We start from the raw sequence: 25,487 nt of genomic DNA on the forward strand, positions 1-25,487 counted from the left end.
CTCTAGCAGTCAGAGAAATGCAAATCAAAACCACCCTAAGATACCATTTCACTCCAGTAAGATCGGCAGCCACTATGAAGTCAAACAACAACAAGTGCTGGCAAGGATGTGGAGAAAAGGGTACACTTGTACATTGCTGGTAGGACTGCAAATTGGTGCGGCCAATTTGGAAAGCAGTTTGAAGATTCCTGGGAAAGCTGGGAATGGAACCACCATTTGACCCTGCTATTGCCCTTCTCGGACTATTCCCTGAAGACCTTAAAAGAGCATGCTACAGGGATACTGCCACATCGATGTTCATAGCAGCACAATTCACAATTGCTAGACTGTGGAACCAACCCAGATGCCCCTCAATAGATGAATGGATAAAAAAAAATGTGGCATCTATACACAATGGAGTACTATGCAGCAATAAAAAATGACAAAATCATAGAATTTGCAGGGAAATGGACGGCACTAGAGCAGATTATGCTTAGTGAAGCTAGCCAATCCCTAAAAAACAAATACCAAATGTCTTCTTTGATATAATGAGAGCAAATATGAACAGAGCAGGGAGGAAGAGTAGGAAGAAAAGAGTAACATTAATCAGTGACATGAGATGTGAGGGAAAGGGAGAGAAGAGGAAAATTGCATGGAAATGAAGGGAGACCCTCATAGCTATACAAAATTACATATAAGAGGTTGTGAGGGGAATGAGAAAATAAACAAGGAGAGAAATGAATTACAGTAGATGGTGTAGGGAGAGAAGAAGGGAGGGGAGGGGAGGAGGGATAGTAGGGGATAGGAAAGGTAGCAGAATACAACAATTACTAATAGGGCATTATGTAAAATTGTGGATGTGTAACCGACGTGATTCTGCAATCTGCATTTGGGGTAAAATTGGGGGTTCATAACCCACTTCAATCTAATGTATGAAGTATGATATGTCAAGAGCTTTGTAATGTTGTGAACAACCAATTAAAAAAAAAGTAAAAGTAAAAAAAAAAAGAAAGTTTTCATATATTTAATATCCTTAAGAAAACTTCAAGTTCTCTTATAGAAATACTTTTTACCTCAACATCTCCCTCACTGAGTTTTAAAACACAGTAAGGGTCAATATATATTTACTGACACTGCAACCAGGTATATCTTTCAATTCCACTCCTTAATGGATACCATTGTTACTTCCAATGCTTAGCTATTACTCTTCCTACTTGTCCTCAGTCTTACAAAAACAAAGCTACACAGGAGAGAATGAAACTAACGGCTTTGAAGGGCACTGCTTCTTCTTGGTCTCCCCACAGCAAAATTTGCTTAAACTTATAAAAATAAAAGCAAATAAAGTGAAATTCCTACCTTTGGTACATGTATTTCAAAATAAAACAGGCATCACTTATAAGAAATTATCTTTATTGAATCATATTCTAAGGAAAAGAGAGGGAATGACACTTGGAAGTCAAGTGGATTGTTTTCTTCTCAAAGCATGAGAATAACTCCATCAGTGTTGATCTCACAATACTCCCAAACCCTGTGTTCATGATTGGAGAGTGCTTTCGTGAATTCAAAGACATTTTTACCAATTATATGAATGCTGTCTATCCAAAGATTTTTTTCAGTGCCAAAAAGAGCTTTACTATTAGGGATCCATTTTTTTTAAGAACTGTTATACTGCTTAAATAACCCTTAATGCTTTTTGGTTAGGCAGTGGGAACAGAAGGGCAGAAATCAAAATGAGAATCCTTCCTATTAGAAATGCTTGCCATTCCATTCTAAATGAACCCTTTCTCATATTTCTGCTTGGAGGTTCCAGAATTCAAACTTATGACACTTGTGTATAATGCCAAAATATGAAGATATAGATAGAACTGTTACTTAAAAAATGATTTATGGATAGCTTACATCTAAATTATTTTCACAAATCAAAATAATATGAAACAGGAGTTGCTTCCTGCATTTGTAATGAATTTGTCAACATTATAAAGCACTATTTAGAGACAGTTGTTTTGATAAAGGAACAAATTTTAGAATGACAAATTCCATATTTTTTCTAGAAGTTATGCACCTGCTGATTTGAATTATTCTCAGATTCTAAATCTACAGAATCTTAAAACTAATATATTTTATACTATATATTAAATACAGTCAAAAGTTTTGAACCATTCTCATTATTCACTAGTGCACTGCACAAACTCAAAAGGAATTTTATATTGCCCTTGGTCTTTAAGGTGTAAGCTGATTGCATAGAAGATTCCAAAATAAAAGGATGCAATAGCATCTTGTGGTAATCTACAACTATTATAGCTAGGAAAAGTTTCCCCACATAATTTTAATCAACCTGTTTCAGATTAAGTGCATTTTCTCTTGCTTTGTCTTCAATAAGTGCTGGTCCCTCTTTGACCCATGAAGAATAACAAGTAAGAGGAACACCATGAACTAACTAAAGTAATGACTGAGGCAAAGATCAAGAAAAGGGAAAGAACTCTGAATATTTTCTGAAGGCTTTGTGTGTTAAGTATATGCTGGGCCACAGGGATATAAGGAGAAAACCATCTCAAAAAGTTCAAAGTCTTAGAAACACTTGTACTTAAATTAGAGATCCAAAATAGGGAGGCCAGGTAGGCCAGCTAATCCACGAAGTGGCAGCTGTGACTGAAGCAGCTCCAATAGTGATATAGAGAACAGTCTAGAGGCAGCAGCACCAGCTGACACCTGCAGATGGAGGATGGGAGGGAATGCCAGTTCAGTGGTGTCATAGTCTCTGATCTTTTTAGAAGATACAGAAATTTGGAGGGAATGGCACTTTCATCTGGAGAAATCAGAAATGCTTAGCAAGAGAGCCAACACTGAGTTCTAGTGATGAAGCAAGCCTTACCTGGTATGAATGCAGGTGTTTATTTCCATTGGCTCCAGTTTGAATGGAAAGCAGGGAGAGGAGGAGAAGCAACTATAGAGGATGGAAACCATGCTCAAGCCAAACTGTGCCCTTCAGAACATGGGAAACTCCTGAAAAGTGTAATATGAGGGCTGGGGATGTGGCTCAAGCAGTAGCGCGCTTGGCATGCGTGCGGCCCGGGTTCGATCCTCAGCACCACATACAAACAACGATGTTGTGTCCGCCGAGAACTAAAAAAAATAAATATTAAAAATTCTCTCTCTCTCTCTCTCTCCTCACTCTCTCTTTAAAAAAAAAAGTGTAATATGACTCTACATTAAAGAAAAGAATTTATCTGTCTGCCAGAAATCTCACAAAACTGGCATTCAGTGCAATTTCAAGATTTAATAGACATATAAAGAGACAGGCACCTTGCTTTTTAATCCACAAAGCTAGACTGGGCACTGCCATCTCTAAACACTCTCTTAAACCCCTACATCTAAGGGCCTGTATGATTCCAGTAGCAGCAGTGGCTCCTTAAACAGGCAGCAGCCTAAGTACATTCCCAGCCCTTTTAAAATTTTGAGAAAGAGTCTCACTAAACTCCTGAGGCTGGCCTTGAATTTGTGATCCTACTGTCTCAGCCTCCCAAGTTGCTAGGATTACAGGCATGTGCCACCTCACCCAGTCAAAAGTTCTAAAAACTAATTTAAGACCATAAGCTAATTAGCACCTCTATTTTCTTCAACTTCTTAACTCATTAATCAATCCTATTTTACTTAAAATTCATTCAAGTAAAATATGAACTCTAATACAAAATTAATCTATATTTTGCTTCAAAAAGGTTGATTGTTTTGCCAAGAACATTTCCTATTCTCCAATTAAGGAGGAGGAAGGAAACTAAGTTGGGCCCCATTGCCTAAGCTTTTCATTCAATGAGATTCACAAGAAGATAGGTATTATTATTCCACAAAATAGGTCTTATTATTCCCATTTTTGAGGATGAGAAAACTGAAGTTCTATGTAGATAACCTGTCAAATAGCAAATAGTAAATAAATGAAGCCAAGTTTGAAACCAGATCTATATGCTTTCAAAACTATAATTTTTTCATTATACCACAAAACTTTAACTGCTACTAATTTTAATAAAGTAGTCATAATACTCCACTTCTAACTTACATTTGTATAGTGCAGCATACTTTTCAGAACACTTTTATCTAAAGGTTCCTAAAACTATCTTTATAAAGGAAACTAAGGCAAAAGGGAAGGAAGATAATTAACCTAAGATCACAGAAAAATTACTATTAGGCACAAATAACAGCTGTTAACTGCAGCTATATTTATTGAGCAATTCAACTAAACATTTTACAATATGTGTTCTTGTGTAATCCTCATTACAACTCCGTGAGATAAGAATAAATTAATATTGAACAAGGTTCAAGGAATTCTGCAGTTCACACAGCTAAGAAATGGCAGCATTGGAATTAAAATTCAGGTAGTGCTAGGCTTGCAAGCCCATGTTCTTATCTACAACATCATACAGTACTGCCCCCCAAAACTATAGTGCTCTTTATAGATACCATGCTTTCACCATAATTAAGTTAAACTAAAATTGGTTAGAATTTCAAGTTGAAATTAAAATCAGTCTGCATTCCCAACCCTGCACTGAATGAAAGTGGAAGGGACAAACAGGTGGCAAGATAATATCTGCTAGGAATTTTAAAGAAATTTTTCATTGGATAATGGACAGAGATAATCAGAAAACTAATATAATTTAGGAGGAAATTCAACCATCAAGATCCCAGGATTTTCCTCTCTGGGACAAGAGACATTACCCTGATCATTTAACCAAGAATTCTGTATTCTAACATTCAAAATAAAAAGCATTTTTTTAAACTCATCCTATGAAATAGCAAAATCATCCAGGATGGAAAAGTTTTCCACCTCATTTTTCCCATAGATTGACCAAGTATATTTTTAAGTATTTGCAAAGTAAGATTAAAGTGTTGGGGCCACTCCCATCTACTATAAGATATTTGTTTCTGAAGCTCCTTTCTATCTACACATAAAATTGTACCATGCACACACTGTTGTCATATAGTCATGCCTTTTTTTCAAATCATGATTACTACAGAATATAAAGTATGTGAAAAAAAATATTTTAAAAAATCAAATTACACAAAATACTTTTGTTAAAAGCTTTGCTAATTGTGTGTGTGTGTGTGTGCTGCTGGGGATTGAATTCAGGGCCTTGTGCATGAGAGGCAAGAACTCCACCTACTGAGCTATATCCCTAGTCCTTGACAAAAGCTTTGTATATACTGTAGTATCAGTTCTGTGAAACTAAATGGCATTCCTTTTAAAAATACAACATAAAAAGAACAGCCTGGGTAAAGGGTCACATTGAACTATCTAGAACTTTAAGACTGCCCCTTTTAACAGCTGAACCAGACCAGGAACTGCTAGAAGAACTATGCTAGAGGAAATACCTGGTTTTCCACTGCTATATATACCTAATTTTCTTAAAAAGGCAATGACCACAAAAGTGGATGATGATTCTGTGTACAAATGATTCTGTACCAGGCCTCTGCCCCATATCCTAGGTCTCAACTTGGTACCATCATCAGGCAGAAGGCACATTTCCTGGGAAGATCTGAACTGATTCTACCATACTTCTCCTCGGACCTCCTCCCAAGGTAAAGGGGAATTTGGGTAATGTCAGTCTCTACCCTGGAACCCTGAATCTGAATTAACTAATAATAAAATCTCATTGGAAAGGTAAAGAAAGAAAAAAAAATAGTCTAAAGTTAAAGACAAATGTCAACAAAGTAGAAGATTCATGACAACATTTTTATTTAAAGAAGAAAGTAAATTTCACTTATTTGGTGATATTTAAAAACAGATAGAAATCACCCCTCACAAAGCCCCTGTAATTATTAGACACTATCGAGAGTGTGTTCATGCAAATTATCAGTGTTTGAAAAATTCAAAACAAAACTACTAAGATTTTAATGTATAATACAATATTCATTAGACCTATGTCTAGGTTCACAATACTGGAAATAAAACCAATTCAGTTGGCCACAAAAAATATATATATATTTTTAAGCAAATAACATTCCAAGGAGATTTCAGGAGAACAGTAATTTTTAAAGCTATTTTTAAATATTTGTTAAAATGAAGTTTCAGTACCCAAAAATAGGAAAAAAAATGAAAGGCTATGAAGAGCCTTTGGTGAGTCATAGGAAGAAAAGCAAATCCAGCTGCACAAAACCATACACTTTTATCTAGAACTTCTGATAAGTATTAAATCATAAACAACTTTCTGAAGTATTAACATATGATACCCATTTTTAAAACCTACTCTAGAGTAGCTGTATTTGGAAAAAAATCCATTAAACTTCTCTTTAAATCACAAACACAAATGAATATTTTGTTTTAAACTAGTGGGCCTCCTCTAAGTTGTTTTTGAAAAAGAAAATTGTGAATCCTGAAGAACAATAAAGAGAAGACAATTACATAACACAATTTGAAGAAAAGTTCTTGTCAATACAATAGTAATAAGTAATCAGTATTGCCTTAAATTATTTTTTATTAAAAAGTTATTTAAATGTGTACAAACATAATGATTTAAAACTGTATGGTTATAGTTCTTATACAACTAAAATAAGTTGAAAACAAAAACCTACTCAAGTTGATATTGATTTACTATTATAAATGATGATACTTGATTGAATCTAAATTATTATTCCAGTGTGCCACTGGTACTGACTGCCTTGTTGGGGGGTAGGTCATTTGGAATATGGGAAGCCTACGGGGGGTGCATTCTCTCACCACTTTCCTCTATTCAGATTTAAGAAACTGTTATTCATACAACACACTGCTCTTATATCTTCTGATTAGATCTAGAAGATTCTCTTTGCTCTTGACAAAGAAATAGATCGGTGAGGGGCACATCACAATCATTATTAATCACTTCAGTGGGAGCAATGGTCACTGAATGGAACCCCTCAACTCAGAAAGCAAAGAGAAGAACCCAGAGGAAGACTGAATCCAAATTGTGGCCACTAACTCCTCAAAGGGGCAAGGTGATCCTAACAGGCAGCAATATAAATGTGTTAGGTATCTTAGGCTTTGTCAGGAGAGGCAGAAATCCCTGTCTATATTTGATTAACTGGACTCAAGAATTCAAATCAACAGGCAACCTGCTAAACAACCTACTAAAAGATTAAAGAACCAAAACAAACTACTCCAAATCTAATGACCCAATCTGAGATTCAAATCCAAGACCCCTGAATGAAGTACCTTGCATGAAGGGGAGGCCAAATCACTTTTAGAATGTCTTTTTCCCAAGTGGATTTCTGGCCATTCAATCAGGTACTCATGAGGAGGCAAAAGGGAACACCTAATCTTCTTGGTGATTATTACATACTGGCTTTATGCTAACATTAGTTTTTAGAAACTAAGAATGCCACTGGTATATAGGTGGAGTTATATTCAACTTCTTCTCACAATAGTCATCATGAGAGCCTACACACACATGTGCCAATTTTCATATATTCCCTGATATTGCCAGAATCTCCACAGAGGCTCCCTGGTTCAAGAGGAAGGACTTATGATAAGAAACATAAAGTACAGGCTGATCAAATTCTCATTCTGTATCAATTCACTGCATTTCTAGGGGAAATTTTCTAAAGAAAAGGTGAAATGTTGTTACAAAACAAAGGAATAACAAATTCTGGGCAGGGCCCTCCTTGCTTAAACAGCAAATGTACATACTACCCTCCTCCCCCTGTTTTCTTACTGTACAGACAATTTAAAAGATGTTTGAACCTAAAATAATGATGGACTGAGCCTCTCTCACAGGACTGCGGGACTTTAAAACTTTAGGAGCCATCCAAAGATGAAAGGTAGGTAGAGTTAAAACTTCCTGACAATGCAACCATCATGTAGACAGGTTGTCTATAAAATCCTACTTTGACTTCCCTAGAGCTTCCCATTTCCATTCTTCCTAAGGCCTGAAAAGCTCTTCCTTGCTTAAATAATCAAAAATCAATTTATTTGCTTGCAACAAAATAATACAGATATAATTCTATACCCTCTCCCATACCCCTAAACCCCTGTGGCTTTTAGTCTTTCCTGGTCTGGGTATTTCCAATTCTAGCTCCAGTGCCCACCTCCCTTAGGCATTTTGGACATCTCAACATGCCACAAACACTTAAAGTTCAACAAAGCTACAAAATTTCCCTCAATATCTGCACCTAAACATACTTCCCCTGGTATCTCAATATACTCAATTATTTTACCTCAGATCTGTTCTTGCATTCCCAGTTACCAAGTTCTGTCAACCTCACTTCATGAAAGAACATTAAATTCATTCTTTCTACTTTTGTCTTCACCACTGCTGCCTAAGTGCATACCCCTAAGAACACAGCAATTTTTAATAGTCAAGTGATTTCATTTATTCTCCTTAATTCATTAGTCCCTACCCAATGAACCACTCTCTGTGTCCTCATTTCACTTGTAAACACTTTTATCCTAACATATATGTAACATTTTATTGCACTTATTGTTTTACACATCTGTTTCCCTTAATTGACTATAAATCCTGGCGAGGAGGAGGGGGATATGGCTCAGTATCTGGTGATCTTTGTATCCCCTAATAATAAGCACAGTGCCTGGTCATTAGGAGACACACTTAACTAGCTGCTGAAAGAAGAAATGAATAAACCATAGCAGTCTTCTGTCAGGTCTTCCTGCTCAGCTTTTCTTTTCCGCAATTCACAATCTCCATAGCTGCCCAAGTCAGCTTTCAAAAGAGCACATCTGCTCAGGTCTCTCTACTGCTTAACTTTTACAGTCTCTACTGACCTAAAGACAAGATTAGATTTTCTTAATGTGATATACAAAGTGCCTAAAAATCTGGTCCTAGCATTTCCTTTCTTTCACCTTTTAAGTCAACTTCATTTCATTCATAGAAGCTTTATTTACAGTATCTAAAAACTAGAAATAATCTTTATGTTCATTTAAGTTGTTCATTAAAATGCTCTATGTTCATGCAATAGATTACCCTTCAACAATAAAAATGAATTATAGCTGTTTTATCTATTTCGTTCAGTTTTCTATTTACTTAGAGTGGAGGGGCAAGTCTAGCATCAGTCACTCGATCATGGCAGAATCGGACATTCCAACCTATTATGTCTCATCCTATCTCACCCTAAACCAAAATACAAATTTCCCTAGACTTTGCCAAGCAATTCTTGTGTCTTAATTTCTTTTCCAGACTCAGTCAACACCTTCTCATCCAACAGGACTCAACTCTTGCCACCTTATCTTTGGAAGTCTTCAATTTCACCAGATAGATCTTTTTTTTCCCTGACTATATAGCACATTGTTCATACACACTACAGCACTGCTATCAAAGTACTCTGATTCTGTGCATGTGTCCCCAACTAAAACAAATTTCTAGTAATAATAATTGCTATCATGTGGACATTTACTATGTGCATTTCAATACTGTTTTTCTAAGCACTTTATAGTAACTCATATTTAATCTTCATTAAGCTCTATGATATAGGTATGAATGTTGTCCTTATTTTTTTAAAATTTATGTTGTCCTTATTTTATAGAAGAAGAACCTAAGGCACAGAGAGGTTAAGTAAACTGCCTGAGCTCACATAGCTTGGTAGCAATAGGGCCAGGATGTGAACCCAAACAGTCGAATCCACAGTTACGCTCACTATACTGTCTCTCATGAATTCCTTGATGGCAACAACTGTGTCTTATTCTGTTTGTACATTCCATGCCCAGAGCACCTCAAATATTTGTGGAATGAACTGAAATTTATAATTTTCTCCTAGTCATCAAAGAAAAAGTTCTTTGTAAATAATGGAGGTTTTCAGTCAGTAATTACAGAACCGAATCTGAAAGGGTCTTTCATAAACAAAAAAGACTAAAATTAAATTTCTATTAATAAATTCAAAGAACTCTGAAGAATTTTAAGACATAGAAAAGACCAATGAGGTTTATAAGGTAGCCAAGTAACTATAGTGAACTCAGGAACAAGAAGTCTCTACCAAGAAATCAATGCCCCCTACGAAAAGAGGCTGTCATAATTTGCCTCCTATAACTGCATACTAAATTAATCACATCTATCTAAATCTGAAGTAGAGAGCAGAGTTTTAAAGGCAAAGCAAAAAGGCAAATTATTTAAACAAAAATTTAATCCTAAAAGCCAAATCTGTCAAGAGTAATCAATGAAAATAAATAAAGCCACATTATTCATGGAAATAGCTATATTTAAGCAACCACAAAAATTTAACCAACTCTATAGTGGAAAAATATTACTCATCGTCTTTTAAACAATTAAATACTCTCCATATGATATCAAAAGCATTTAAGTTCTTGACATTAGATAGTATATGAAGTGATTTACAAAAGCTAAAACTAATTTTAATGATCTATACAGAAATGTAAGTGATTGAAGTATGTGTGTGTGTATATACACATATATCTCACACACACACACACACACTTACGTATATATAACATATAAAATGCCTAAGTGGATAATTAGATTTAATTAGGAAGGAAGAAATGAAACAACAAGGCACAAATTGTACAGGCAGAAAGCTAAAATGATGTACTGTGGCTACCTTTAGCTTCCCCCACACTACCAAGCTAAATGACATAGCCTGACCATCCTACAACATCACTGTCCAATTTGGACAGGTCCACAATTATTCAACAAAGTTCTGAACCAAGTGTCTTTTCAGAATTCAATTTTTTTCTGATTTTAGGAAGGTCCTTTTAGCCCAACACTCCAGCAGGAACTGGGGCAGCACCCTGTAATCAAAGGCATTAATACTTCTGTAATTAAATACATAAATATTGACTTTCAGTGGGATAACAGTCTAACAGCAGTTCAGGTTGAATTTGAGTCTGCAAAAACATTCTGTTTTCTGAGCTTTCAGGATTTTTAAATTGTGGAAAAAGGACTATAGATTTCTATCACTCATTTAATCTGCATTCAATCTGTTCACTCTCAGAACTGAGAAAGGTTTTCTCAAAGCACAACACTATTTTCTAGACAAGTGTGGAAACGGCAATATCACTGGAAATCACCTCATCAAACTCCTTACCTCATTTCTCAGGAAACTAAAGCCCAGAGAGATCAAAAGACTTGCTGGGGTTACACAGTTACATGCCTATCTCCCAACCCCCACATTTCATTGACTTGAAGTGATATATATTTTTTAAGCTTTTCAAAGTAATGAAATAATTATAAACAGAAAATTGCAAAAATATTATATACTGAGTTCATCCAGCTTCACCCAATAGTGTTATCTTCTATAGTTGGTTAGCAACACCAAGAACAAAAAATTGACAATTACCTTAGTGTTAGCTATAGATCTTATTCCATTTTCAGCATTTTTTCCATCTACATTCACTTGTTGTAAGTGCATATAGTTCTATGCAACTTCATCCCTTGTCTAGATTCATGTAACCACCATCACGAGATTCCAAACTGCTCCATCACCACAATATACCTCTTTATATTTATGCTCATCCCTATTCCCAACATTATCTGACTCCAGAAACCACTAATATTTTATCCATCTCTATAGTTTTGGCATTTTGAAAATGACATGTTGCACAAATGAAATCATATTATAAACTCTTGAAGCTGACTTTTTTAAAAATTGTGATAAAATACACACACATGAAATTTACCATCTTAATCATTTTTAAATGTATATAGTAGTGTTAATTCACATTGTTGTGCAATTAATCTCCAGAACTTTTTTATCTTGCAAAACTGAAATTTTACACCCATCAAAAAACAACTCCCCATTTTCCCCTCCCTCCAATCCCTGGCAACTTTCTGTTTCTACACTATTGTTTCTCTGAATTTGACTATCCTGGCTACTCATATAAATAAAATCATAGAGTACTGTTTTTTTGAGTGGATAATTTTCACTTAGAATATGTCTTTGAGGTTCATCCATGTTATAACATGTGCCAGAATTCTTTTCTTTATAAAGCTGAATAATATTCCATTATATGTACATACCATTTTGTTAATCTGGTTATCCATTAATTGGCACTTGGGTTGCTTCTATCTTTTGACTATTATGAATACTGTTGTTATGAATGTGGACATACAAATATCTCTTTTGAGACTCTGCTGTCTTTTGTGTGTGTGTGTGTATGTATGTATGTATGTGTGTGTGCGTATATATATATATATATATATATATATATATTCATATTCAGTAGTGGAATTGCTGGATCATATGGTTATTCACTTTTAATTTGAGGAAGGAGATTGACTTTTTTCACTTAGCATAATTCCTTTGAGATTCATCCAAGTTGCTGCATGTATCAATATCTCTTTTTTTTTTTCTTATCCAGTACTATTTTATTATTATCTATGTACCACAGCTCAACCATTCACCACTATATGACATGTGGGTTGGTCAATTTGAGGTTATTTCAAATAAGATGCTATAAACATTCTGGTATAGGTTTTGATATAGACATAAGTTTTATTTCTGCTTAGGAGTATGGGATGTATGTTAAATGTATATTTAATTTTATGAGACATTGCTAAGCTGTTTTCCAGAATGGCTATATAATTTTACCTATAAAACAATGCATGAGAAATCTAGTTTCTCTACATCTTCACCAGGACTTCATATTGTCAGTACTTTTTATTTTAGTCATTCTAATAGGGTAAGTGGTAGTATTTCATGATGGCTTTAATTTGTATTTCCCTAATGGCTAATAATGTTGAACATTTTCCACAAGCATACTTGCCACCTCTATAGAATCATCTCTTTGTCCATTTTCCCATTGTATTCTTTGTTTCTTACTGTTGAGTTTAGAGAATTCTTTACATATTATGTCTATAAGTCCTTCTTCAAAAATGTGATTTGTAAATATTTTCTCCCAGTCTGTGACTAATCTTTTCATCCTTTTCCCAGGATCTTTCCCATAGAAAAATTTTTAATTTTGACGGAGTCCAACTATTTCCTTTTATTTTTTTGGTGCCAATCTAAGAACTGTTTAAGTTCTAAAGATTTTCACCTGTTTTCTTCAAAAAGTTCTATAGTTTTATGTTTCAAATCTATTTTACATAGATTTCACAATGATCAATTTATATTGACTTTTAGTTATAGATGGACACAATATCTTTATTTATTTATTTATTTATTTATATGTGGTGCTGAGGATTGAACACAGTGCTTCACATGTGCTAGGCAAGCATTCTACCACCCCAGCTCTATACTTTTTTAAAAAATATTTTTTAGTTGTAGATGGACACAATACCTTTACTTTATTTATTTATGTTTTACGTGGTGCTGAGGATCGAACTCAGTCCCTCTCATGTGCTAGGCAAGCACTCTACCACTGAGCTACAACCCCAGCACCCTATAATGACTTTTGAAAATATACAGGGTAAGATTTAGGTTGAGGGTATTTTTTCTTTTTTTCCTATGACGTCCAAATATTTCAATATCATTTGTTGAAAAGAGTATCCTCCCTCCACTGAATTGCTTTTATACTTTTTAAGAATCAGTTGGGCATATTCATGTTGATCTATTTCTGGATTTTCTGTTCTGATCTGTTGATTTGTCTGTGCCTCTGCCAATACCACACTGTTTTTTTAATAAATATAGGTATAATAAGATGGAGCAGTAGACAGAATAGTTTCTCCTGCTTTATCCCCACCTCAACATTGTTTTGGCTACTCTAGTTGATTTATTTTACTTTACTGCATATTCTTTTAAAGTGTTCCGCATATTAATGATAGTCTGAGAAAAACAGATAAAACCATGAAGGATAAAAATATGTAATATACTACCAACACCCTAAAATATTACTCATGTAATCTGTATCCATCTATCCTTGAATGAAGTCCCAATTTCTCCATGAAAGGTTCTTTACTATTCTGGGTCATATCTAACTATAATAGCTCATTAGCCACAAGTCGTTTTATCATTCTGTTAGATATTAGTAAACATATTTAGTGTTCAATAGAATGTCAATTCATTAAGGGACAGGGTCCCTGTTTCAGACTGTTTTATGTTCATAAGTTACAATAAACACTGAATCAATTTATTGAAAATTATTTATCTAAATGGAGGTTACAACAGAGAGATCCTAGAAAATCTAGAAGAAGTGTAAAAAATAAGAGCTTCTTATTCTCCACTGTTCCCAGTACAAGGATTATTAGCTCAACAACATCAAGATTTTTAAGTTTACTCACTTCAGAATTAAATTGTTAAAGAGTATGTACTTCTAGGTTCTTTTTCCCCTTCTTGTTTTAGTCGGCTATTTCACCACTGTGACTAAAAGACCCGACCAGCACAATTATAGAGGGGGAAAAGTTTATTTTGGGTTTCACAGTTTCAGAGGTCCAGAGACAGCAAGCACCATTCCTCAGGGCTCAAGGTGAAGCAGGACATTATGGTGGAAGAGTGTGGCAGAGGGAAGCAGTTCACATAATAATCACAAAGCAGAGATAGAGACTCCACTCTCCAAATACAAATATATACCCCATATCCCCTCCAATGAACCACTTCCTCCAAACACATCCCACCTGTCTCCACTCAGTTAATCCCATGAGGGACTAATTCACTGATTAGGTTAAGGATATAACCCAATCTTACTGTCTCACATATGGGCTTTTAGGGGACACCACATCTAAACGGTGACACTTTTCTTGATGGAGTGGCTTAGGTAAAGAAAAAAAATAGTGAATGATGAGTTATGGTGATTGCCTTTTCATCTCCTGCTGTTTGCCAACACTATTACAACTCATTTAAATGTTAGGACTATTAAACATGTTTCACCCTAAACATACAGTTCAGATATACTCAAGAGTAAATGGTGCAGGCTGCAATTGGGGTTCAGCAGTAGAGTGTTTGCCTAGCTCGTGTGAGACACTGGGTTCAATACTCAGCATCACATAAAATAAATAAATAAATAAAAGTATTATGTTCATCTACAACTAAAAAATAAAAATTAAAAAATTTAAAGTAAATGGCACAAAAGATTAGAATATTGATTTAAGCAAATATTAGGACATCAGAGTATAAAATGGGTCATTAAAATTGTAAAGAATTGAGCAGTCCGATTCTCTATGGTCCTAACACACCAACTACAGGGGGTGTTTGTGCCCTTTTGGCTACCTTACTGAGAGTATTTTCCTCTTAATTATCAATGCTTTGCTGACAAGACTTCAACAAAGTATGGTGTACAGTATGTAAAATAAGATAATGTTTATATTTTAGCTCTAATTTACAATAGCCATAACCTGCCTAACCCATGCATCAAGTCCTTCCTCCTTTGCTAAAACAGATGTACAGTGTGTATGTGTGTGCGCGCGCTGCGCGCATGTATAAAGAGAAAGAGATAGGTCCTCTCCCCAAAAGATTATTTTTCCATTGACTGCCTATGAGTTTAGACTGTTAATAATTTGCAACATACAATCATAATAACTATAGTAACATTACATGCAAATGAATTCCTTCTTCTCTTGCAAAATAACAATTTATATATGCTACCATAACAACTTTGCTAAAATTTTGTTCCTCTTTGATTCTTTCCCTATACTGTGAGACTACTAGACAGGGAAAGTTATAATCAGGGAAGCTGCAAAGCCATTAGACACACCTTTCATCTGGTGTGTCTCTAATGTTCTCAGAAGAGATCTTTGTCAAGTCCTCATCTGACCCTGTGGCAACTAAGTAAATGAACTGCAATTCTCCAAAAATACACATTAAATAAACTTCTTTTCAGCTCTGCCCATTTCACTTCAATGCTTTATTAAAGGGAATACAATACTCACAATGTACTTACTATACTACTACAAACCCCATCATGGACACAACCATTCCCACCATACACACACACACACACACACAGAGAGAGAGAGAGAGAAACTCTCTTCTCCATTAGTAAAAATTAAGAAACCTCAATGATTCTAGTGTCATAAGAACATGGAGTAACGTGAACTCAGACACTGCTTGTGACAGTGTAAACTGGTATAACCACTTTAGAAAACAATTTGATATTATCTTCTAAAGATGAACATGTGCACACCATAATTATACTCCTATCTATACCCTCAAGACATGTACACCAAGACATACAAACATATTCATAGCAGCCTTTTTCATAACACCAAAAAAATACAAACATCCCAATGCTGATTAAAAGAAGACTGTGGTATATTCACCCAATGGAATTTCACACACCAGTGAAAAATAAATGAAATACAGTTAAATATACAACATGAATGAGTCTCAGAAACAGTAATGAATTTTAAAAGTTATAGAAAACCATAAGTAATTAACTATCATATTTGAAAATTTCAAAGAATATGGGCAAAATTAAACATGCTGTTGCTTAGAGAAATAACTATGTAACTTTAAGAAAAAAATAGTTGATAGAGATCAGAGAGAGAGACTGGAAAATACACATGTATCGTCAACAGAATTGGCAAAGTTATAGTTATTAAGTTGGATAGTAGACTTGTTAGTTTCATTATTAAGCTTTAAACCATATGCATACATACATCTGTGTGTGTGTGTTCTGAGTGTTTATCACCTACAATCTCTGGAGAAGTAACATTCCAGCTACCAGATAAGTTTTAGTGCAATCATAAGGTGACATTCCTGATAATTAGGAACAATGTTAAGAAATACAATCACTTGAAGCCAGGCACAGCGGCATAACCAGTAATCCCAGTGACTCAGGTGGCTGAGGCAGGAGGATCACAAGTTCAAAGCCAGCATCAACAACTTAGTGAGGCCCTAAGAAACCTTAGCAAGACCCTGTCTCAAAAAATAAAAAAGGCCAGGGAAGTGGCTCAGTACCAAAAGAAAAGAAATACAATCACTTTATTATGCTATTTGGCAACTTTTATAGTAAGAAAGTGACAGGTGTTTCTCATAAAATATTAAGCAAAGGAGTGGGCAAGGGAAGTGGGTGAAGCTAAAAAAAGCAACAAGAGAGAGACTTATAGTAATGAAAGTGTATCTTAATTATATTAGTCTGTATCTTGATTGTATCAATGTCAATATCCTGCTTGTAGAATTATACTACAGTTGCACTAGACATTACCATTGATTAAACTAAAGGAGGGGCTATGCTGGCATTCTAGGGTGGCACCCCCAGCCTCTACTTGCCCGCATTTGTGATAACCAAAAGTTTTGTCATAGATTGTCAAATGCCCCCTTTGAGGCTAAATTGAGAACCACTGTTTCAGTCAGGAAAGCCAAGAAGAGTTATGGAAATAATCCTGATTGAAGGACACTGAAGAGACATCACAACTAAATGCAATACTTGACCCTAATCTGGATCCTGTATTGGAGCATAAAGAATGTTTAAAAGACATTATTAGGTCAATTTTAAAAAATGGAATATAAACTGTAGATTAAATAAAAGTATTTTATAAATATTAAGTATACCCTGGCTGAGGCTGTGGCTCAGTGGAAGAGAGCTCACCTAGCACATGTGAGGCACTGGGTTGAATCCTCATCACCCCATAAAAATCAATAAATAAAATAAAGATATCTACAACAAAAACAAATATTTAAAAAATATTAAATGTACCCCAATTCACAACTACTGTAGTTATATAAAAGAATTATCTCTAAGCTTAGGAAATAGACACTTGAGTTTTTAGGGGTAAAGGACCATGATATATGCAATCTAACTTCAAATGATTCAGAAAAAATAAATAAATATTTATTTATTTATTTATTTATACACACACACACACACACACACACACACATATCCACAATGAGTAGTGTGTGTGGTAGGTGAATCTAATAAATGGTCATACAAGTACGTTCTTTGTACTATTTTCATTCTTGCAACTTTCTCCTTCGTTTGAAATTAATTACAAATCAAAAGACGTGGGTTGTTGGGCTGGGGGTGTAGCTCAGCAATACAGCACTTATGCATTATCACCAGTACCCCGCGCGCGCGCACACACACATGGTACAGGCTGTTTTTAAGTGGGGAAAAAAAAAAAAACATGTTTAAAAAAAACCAAAAAACTAGTGATAGTTTTCACAGTAACAGTCCAGCATGAGTGATAAAAACCCCAAGAAGTATATGACTACAGACTGAATAAATACTTATTCAAGCCTGGACATTCAATGGAAAGAAGTGTCTATTTCCAGTCTTTCTCTGTCCCTCCCTACTCTTTCTGGGGGTGACCCAATGAAGAGTGCGGAACTGAAAATTAATCTATCCCACTTTTAAAAGGCTATTTCTAGAAAGTGACTCAATAAATTACATGCATGCTCAATTTCTCCACAAATCACTGTAGCATCTTCTCCATCAACAACTAAAACAGCAAAATCGCAAAGAACATAACAAGAGTTTCTCATAAGAAAACCATTCATCTACTCAGCTGGGTTAATGGAGAAAGAATGTTAAAGTGGACAAAAAGAAAGACAGTTTATTTAAAAAGAAAGAAAGAAAGAGAAGAAAAGAAATTAAGTAATGTCTAGAAGAGCCGAGAGAAAGAAAAGATAAAGACTGGCAGGAAGCAGCCTCAGCGAGTTAGGAAGGGTGTTTGGCCAAGAAACAGAACTTGAACGGGTGCGCGCGGGGTCAGCGGGACTGGGGGTCCTCACCTGGCAGTGGTAAGCAGAGGGTGCTGAGTTCCCACCAGCTTCCGCACCTGCATTGCGATGTTGCTGAGCTCGTCGCTCAGCAGGCAGCGGAGGCTCATGAAGGATGTGGGATAGCCCACGATCTTCTCAGCCTCTGACACCACCTGGTTCCAGTGGGCTGGGGACCTGGAGGACTGACCACGCCAGGGTCCCACCGGGGAGATAGTGTCGAGGGATGGGAACCGCCACAGGCGACGTGGGGGGCCCAAGGCCCCCAGATAACCCGGAAAGCGCAACAACAGACGTTGAAGGTTCATGGTTAGAGTCTGGAACAGTTAGGGACCTGGGGGGTGTCCGGAGGTGGCGGGGGAAACCAAGCAGGGGCTGAGGAGGAACTTCCAGGAACTAAAAAAAAAATCGGTGGCTCCCGTCTCTCAAAAGAGAGTGGCTTCCTTAGAGCCGTGACCAGAAACGACCTTTGCTGCTTTCTACAGCTCGAGTAGGATAGACAGCAGCCCCCGCTCAAAACTGACCCCGGCTACCGGGAGCAGAAACCACAACCAAAGTCTATGTGGGGGGCGCCATATTGGAGGCGTGGAATGCGGCCTGCCGTAAAGATGGAGGCGGGCTCTTGAGGAGCAAAGAATGTCCCCTACTTTACGGCGCAGCCGGGAACGCCCCCATAGGCGGAGTTTTGGAAGTGAGCCCTGGGAGGCCGCGGGTGGAAAGAAAACCTCTCCTTGGTTTAGGAGGATCCCGTGGCAGGGATTGTGTGTGTGCACAGAGAGGTCCCCCGGCGCCTCGAATCTGGGTCCAGTCGGGATTCATCAGGGCGTCCCGGCGCCCAGCACCGAGTGGGCATGTATGTTTGTCCTGAGAGTCGGGTGTCTGTCTAGTGTCTACCCCTGCCCCGTCTCGCCCGCAAGGAAGAGTGTCAGGCCCAGGCGCCGGCTCCTCCCGAAGCCGTTGGTTGCTGAGCGCCGCCAGCCCTTGGTAGTGGCAGTGGAGCGGAGTGAGGGCAGCCTGGCTGCCTGTACCTCAGGCTGCCATGGCTCTCCGGTGGAAAGCCAAGTCCGGCCGTAGGACTCCGCCCACGTGTCCTCTACGCCCTACCAGACTGAAAGTGGCGTAGCGCAGCGAAAAGGGTACCTTTCCCTTAGGGACGTCCTCTGAGAGTCGTTGGAATCACCGGCCTCATCTCTGCGTCCGTTTCCGCTGATGTGCAGTCCAGGCCGAATCAGCTGTGCCTCCTTCGCACGGCACAGAGAGGTTGGAATGAAACGTTGCCTCCTCCCAGCTTTCACCTCTGTCGTTTCCTCTTCATTCCTAGCCTCGGAACTCCACTCTCCATCCAGGGTTCAAACCGTATCGCTGGACCGAGTGCTTTTCACGTTTCAGTTCAAAACAGCCTCGTTAAGTAGATATTAGTATTCTTCGTGTTTTATAAGAAGAAACTCAGGCACAGCTAAATTGTGTTAGGTTTACAAACATGCTAGGCAGAATATGGACCCAGACAGTCTATTTCTTTTTTAATACATACTCTTAACCTTACTCTTATGTAAAAGACTGCAATCCATTTTTTCCTCATCATTGTTGATGGAAAGTTGTCAATGTGAATATTGTTTTAGTAGTGCTACCTATTATTTTCTTTAGTATGTGCAACATTTTACCCTCTTCCTCATCACCCCAAACAAGTGTTAAACCCTTATTGCATTACCTAGTTTTTACACTCATATATTTATAGCTTCTAAAATTCTCTTCAGCTTTAAATCTTCCCAAATTCATGGTTAGTATTTTTTAAATTTGAACCATGCATAGATTTTTGGGCTACATATAAAAATTGGAACTTAGAAAAATGTCAAATTAAGAGGAATTGTTCAGTTTGTAAACAAGATACTTTACAAAAAGTTTGTGTCCTTTTTAATAACAAATTTCCCTTATGATTCAAATTTACAAAAATTTAATTTAGGTATGACTTTTTAAGGGTACAGATTATTTAAAATGGATTATGCTGAAAGATGTCAAAAACAGTTTCTGTCCTCAAAATAAGTGAAGTATGCTGAAGTTTGAAAATAATTCCTGTGAAAGAGATAAACTCCTGGCAATAAAATACAAGTCTGCTGCTAGATGAAAATAAATGTGGTGATTGAGATACTGGACCATTTCAAAAGGTTCCAAGGCCTGAGCTGGGTTATCCAAGGTGAAAAAAGTCATGAAAACCCAAAGAAAGATAAAGACTGAATGTGATATACTGTGCACTCAAGGCTGTTTCTTCAGAATCATGGTACCTTAAGAGCAACTTTTCATGCAATTTCCTTAATACCAATTCACAGCATGTACTTTAACTTCTCCACAGAAACCAAGGGCATTATTCTCTGGTCATACTCTATTAACCAAGTTTTTGATTATTCATGGGACTTTTGGTCCCATTTACTTTAAATAATCAGCACTTTCTTTTACAGTTAAAATGTTGCATTATGATTATCAGGGTTTAGAAGGTCAAAATGTATTTGTTCTTTAATCTTCCAGGTAAATATATAATTCTTTCAAGTCTTTATGATTAAAGAGATTTTCAAATTGCTAGTGACTTTAGGAGGAGCAGGGGGACAGTATCTGGGATTCTTCCCTTCCTCTGCCATTGATAATAGCTACTTTAAAGATGTCTGTGGGCTGGGATTGTGGCTCAGCAGTAGAGCGCTCATCTAGCACATGCGAAGCCCAGGGTTCAATCCTCAGCACCACATAAAAATAGATAGAATGAAGATATTATATCCAACTACTTCTAAAAAATAAATGTTTTTAAAAAGATGTCTGTGAATGTGTGCATGAAGTAGGAATACAGCAGGGTTTCTTTTTTAAATAACTTTATTTTAATTTTTATGTGGTGTTGAAGATTGAACCCAGTGCCTCACACATGCTAGGCAAGCCCTCTACCACTGAGCCACAACCCTAGCCCCCCCAGCAGGGTTTCCTGACCTAAGTATGTTTGATATTTTGGACCAGATTATTCTTTATTTGGTGTGAGGAGGGACGTTCTTATTATTGTATAACAGCATCATTGACCTCTCTGCACTGGTTTCCAGAAGTATCCCTTCAAAATTGTGATAACCAAAAATCCTCCAAACATTGCCAAATATCTATCACCTGGGGGCAAAATAGCCCACTGGAAAATGGAGACGCTAGAAGAAAAAACAATGTTCAGGGGCTGGGGATGTGGCTCAAGCGGTAGCGCGCTCGCCTGGCGTGCATGCAACCCGGGTTCGATCCTCAGCACCACATACCAACAAAGATGTTGTGTCCGCCGAGAACTAAAAAATAAATATTAAAAATTCTCTTTCTCTCTCTCTCCCCTCTCTCACTCTCTCTTAAAAAAAAAAAAACAATGTTCAATGATAGAATGCATATCTAGCATGCATAAAGCCCTAGGTTCAATCTCCAGCAGAAACAGAGGAAGGGAAGGAGGGAAAAAGTGAGGGAGAAAAGAAAAAATGTCCATTCATAACATTTTCTCCTACAAAGCATCAAAAGAAGAGAACCTGAGAGTTAGCAGCTCTGCAAGATTATGGTCATTCCATATCCAGCCATACATATCAACACTCTTGATATTGATATTCTTCTAGAGAAAGTAATCTGACAAAAGGTGGTCATGGTTCCTCCTCCGCTTTGCTGAGGAATCTTTCTCAATAAGTGGATTTCACTTACCTGCCTCTTTGTATTCTGTTGACTTTAGAAAGAAGTGAGGTCATATTTGATGTTGACTGGAAACCCAGACCAACCTTTGGAAATACAAGGTCTTAACAAGGATAGTGATACTGTGATTGGCCACTTGGTTGGTGGGCTGTAAGGAAAAGGGATGGCACATATTGCCATTGAGAAAGAAAAATGGTACACAGCACCCATGGAAAGGAACTTGATAATCACTAACAAAATTACCCATCATTTTGCCTTTTAAAATTTTTTTTAGTTGCAGTTGGACACAATACCTTTATTTTATTTTTATGTGGTGCTGAGGATTGAACCCAGGGCCTCGCCTGCGCTAGGCTGCACTTTACCGCTGAGACACAACTCCAGCCCCTAATTTTGCCTTTTAACCCAGAAATCCCAAGGCAGCTGTTCCAAAATGCAAAATGACTTATGCACAATGTTATTCATTGTATTATTATTTGTAATAGCAACAGACTGGGAACAATCCAAATAACCACAACTACTAGACTAGTGGAATAAACTGTGGTGAATCCACATAATGAAACACACTATGCAACTGTGAAAAAATAAGGGCCATCTCTTTACATGATGTACAGTGGTCTGCAGGATATACAGTAGTTTTTTAAAAATTCAGAAAGTATGTTATGCTTTTTTGGTGAGATAGTTGAACTCTGAATACATATTTACATATATTTGGGGCAGGAAGAACCAGAGGAGATCAACATGGAAGCTTGATCACTCTGAATAAACCAGACTTATATAGTTTTGATTTTTTAGGATCATATGTATGTATGTATATATCATGTTCAAAATAATTTTAAATCCAAAAGAAAATTGCAGTTTCTAAAAATTGAAAATAAACTGAAGCAAATGATCTAACTGTATATTAAGTTGGTGGTAAAACCACATCAAGTAAATGATAAAAAACAGTGTTTTCACAATACATTCACAATGGAATATATTCTTAGGATAAATCTTAAGTTTTATTCAATAGTATTATTGCTAGTAGAAATATACAGGCTATTATTTTCAAACTATTAGTGTATATTATAGGTACACAATATAAGGCTTATTAGGAACAATGATTCCATAATAGAATATATGTAATATTGAATTTGAATTAGAAATAATGTGATCTCAGGATCTTATTCTTTTCCAAAATCTTTCTTTGTATAGCCATTATGGGAATCAGTATGGTGATTCCTCAAAAAACTAAAAATAGAACTATCATATGATCTACCTACACCACTCCTTGATATTTATCCAGAAGAATTAAAGTTAGCACACTGTAGATATACATAAGTATTCACATTTACTATGGCACAACTCATACTAGCCAAGTTATAAAATCAGCCTGCGTGTCTGACAACACATGAATGGATAAAGAAAATGTGGTATAGATACACATGGAGTATTATTCAGCCATAAAGAAGAATGAAATTGTACCATGTGCAGAAAAATGAATGGAACTAGAGACCATTGTGTTAAGCAAAGTAAGTCAAGCTCATAAAAACAAGTACCATATTTTTCTCTCATATGTAGAAGCTAGAAGCCAGGGAAAAGACATCATAAATAAGGAAGACCATTAGAGGAAGAGAATCAGAGGAAGGAGAAGAGAAGGGTCAAGGGAAATATTGTTTTATGCATGTACAAATATGCCAACAATGAAACCCTCTATTCTGTATAATTAATATGCACCAATAAAAATGCTTCTTATTAACAAGGAAAGTTTTACATTCATTTTTTAAAAAGAAGCATTTGCTTGTTTTGTCACTTGAAAAGACCCACAGGTAATAACAATTTTATAGTAATAAGAATCTTTAGCAACAAAAAAAAACAAAACACTTTTTTTGTGTGATACTGAGGATTGAAACCAGGATCACTGAGCTACAGACCTTCTATTTTTTATTTTAAGATGGGATTTTGCCAAGTTGCTAAAACTGGCCTCAAAACTTGTGATCCTCCTGCCTCAGCTTCCCAAGGAGCTAGGATTACAGGCATGCACCACCACATCCGACTCACTGTACTTTTAATACATCATTTCCTATGCAAAGGAATGAGTATTTTTGGAAGAATGGCAGATTCCAGGCTATAAAGAGCCTGGAATATCTTGTTGTACCAGAAATCAAGAAAGCTATTAAAATCTAAAGGGACAGGTCAAAGGCACAAAGGAGTCAGCATAAAGGAGTTCCACTGGATGGAAGAGGATGATCTGAGCATCAAAATAATAAAAAATTTAAAAATAGAGCATAAGAACTACAACTTGTTGAAATTCATTGATTGCATATAAGCCCATGTGTTTATTATTAGATGTAACTAGAGCAACACTCTGAATATTTTCAATGTAATAAAAGAACTGAGCATTTATTCTGTCTTTCCTGCATGAATTATGTTTAGTGGTGTCTTAGCCTGGCTTACCCCCTTGAAAGCTGAACTTGAGACAAGAGCTTACTTTTAGGTAGTTGATTTTGGACAGTGATCTCAGGAAACAGCAGTGGATGAGTAGGGAAGGTGAAACAAGGAAAGTCAATACCAGGGTGTTCTCAAATTAGTCATTACTGTGGGCAATGAGGCCTTGAGCCATGTAGAATATACTTCATAATTGTCAACTCAGTGCAAGAGGAGAGCAGTTATTCACTACTCCGACGTCCCATTGGCCCAATTTTCCTGGGCTCCCTCCCACCTCGGAGCTGTCACTTGTGACAAATATCTACCCTTTGGAGTCAGAGGAACTGGGGATGGAGAGTAAGATGTACCCAATGAGTATAAGGAGAGTTGCTGTCAGGTTACACCTGCAGGAAGCAGGTTCCTACAGCAATGACTATAATAAAAGGTGTGAGAGAATGTGGAACAGGGAACCAGCCTCAATTAATGTGGTAACCAAATAGCCTAGGTACACAAGGAAAAGTTCTTCCTTATAAAATTAATGTCATCAAATAAAGGATAGAAAATCACCATTTTGTAATTTGTCTGGATTAAAACAATCATCAATCAGAGACTGATTGGGAACTTTGCAATGGAAGCCTCTGTTGACACCACCCACAACTTACTAATCAACCCAGTATCAACTAGGAGTAGGGAGTCCACACAAATGGGCTTCCTCATATGGTACATTATGAGATACACAACATCACCTAAGAAATATTTTTGCCAAAACAATTAGATCTAAATCTCATCTCATTGGAAATTAGTCTTCCAATTGGACTAACTTCCAATCTTCTAGAAACATAGGAAGGAGTAGAACAAGCAAAATGTCATCACAAGGAAGCCAATAAATTCAGCTGTGGGAT

At 36.6% G+C, this 25,487-nt stretch overlaps 1 protein-coding gene across 2 annotated transcripts in view; it reads right to left on the reverse strand.

The window, feature by feature from the left end:
• Positions 1-19,627, reverse strand: part of PDSS2 (decaprenyl diphosphate synthase subunit 2) — a 263,309-nt gene extending 243,682 nt beyond the window's left edge. Inside the window, exon 1 of one of the 2 annotated variants that reach the window (XM_081296557.1) lies at positions 18,514-19,627. In XM_081296557.1, coding sequence (XP_081152683.1) covers positions 18,514-18,809 — 296 coding nt within the window. In that variant the 5' untranslated portion in view covers positions 18,810-19,627. The remainder of the gene's footprint in view (positions 1-18,513) is intronic. The other variant, XM_081296558.1, reaches the window with a different exon arrangement.
• Positions 19,628-25,487: the final 5,860 nt, after the last annotated feature.

The sequence above is a fragment of the Spermophilus citellus genome, assembly GCF_964194105.1.
Source record: "Spermophilus citellus genome assembly, chromosome: 5".
Classification (NCBI taxonomy): domain Eukaryota; kingdom Metazoa; phylum Chordata; class Mammalia; order Rodentia; family Sciuridae; genus Spermophilus; species Spermophilus citellus.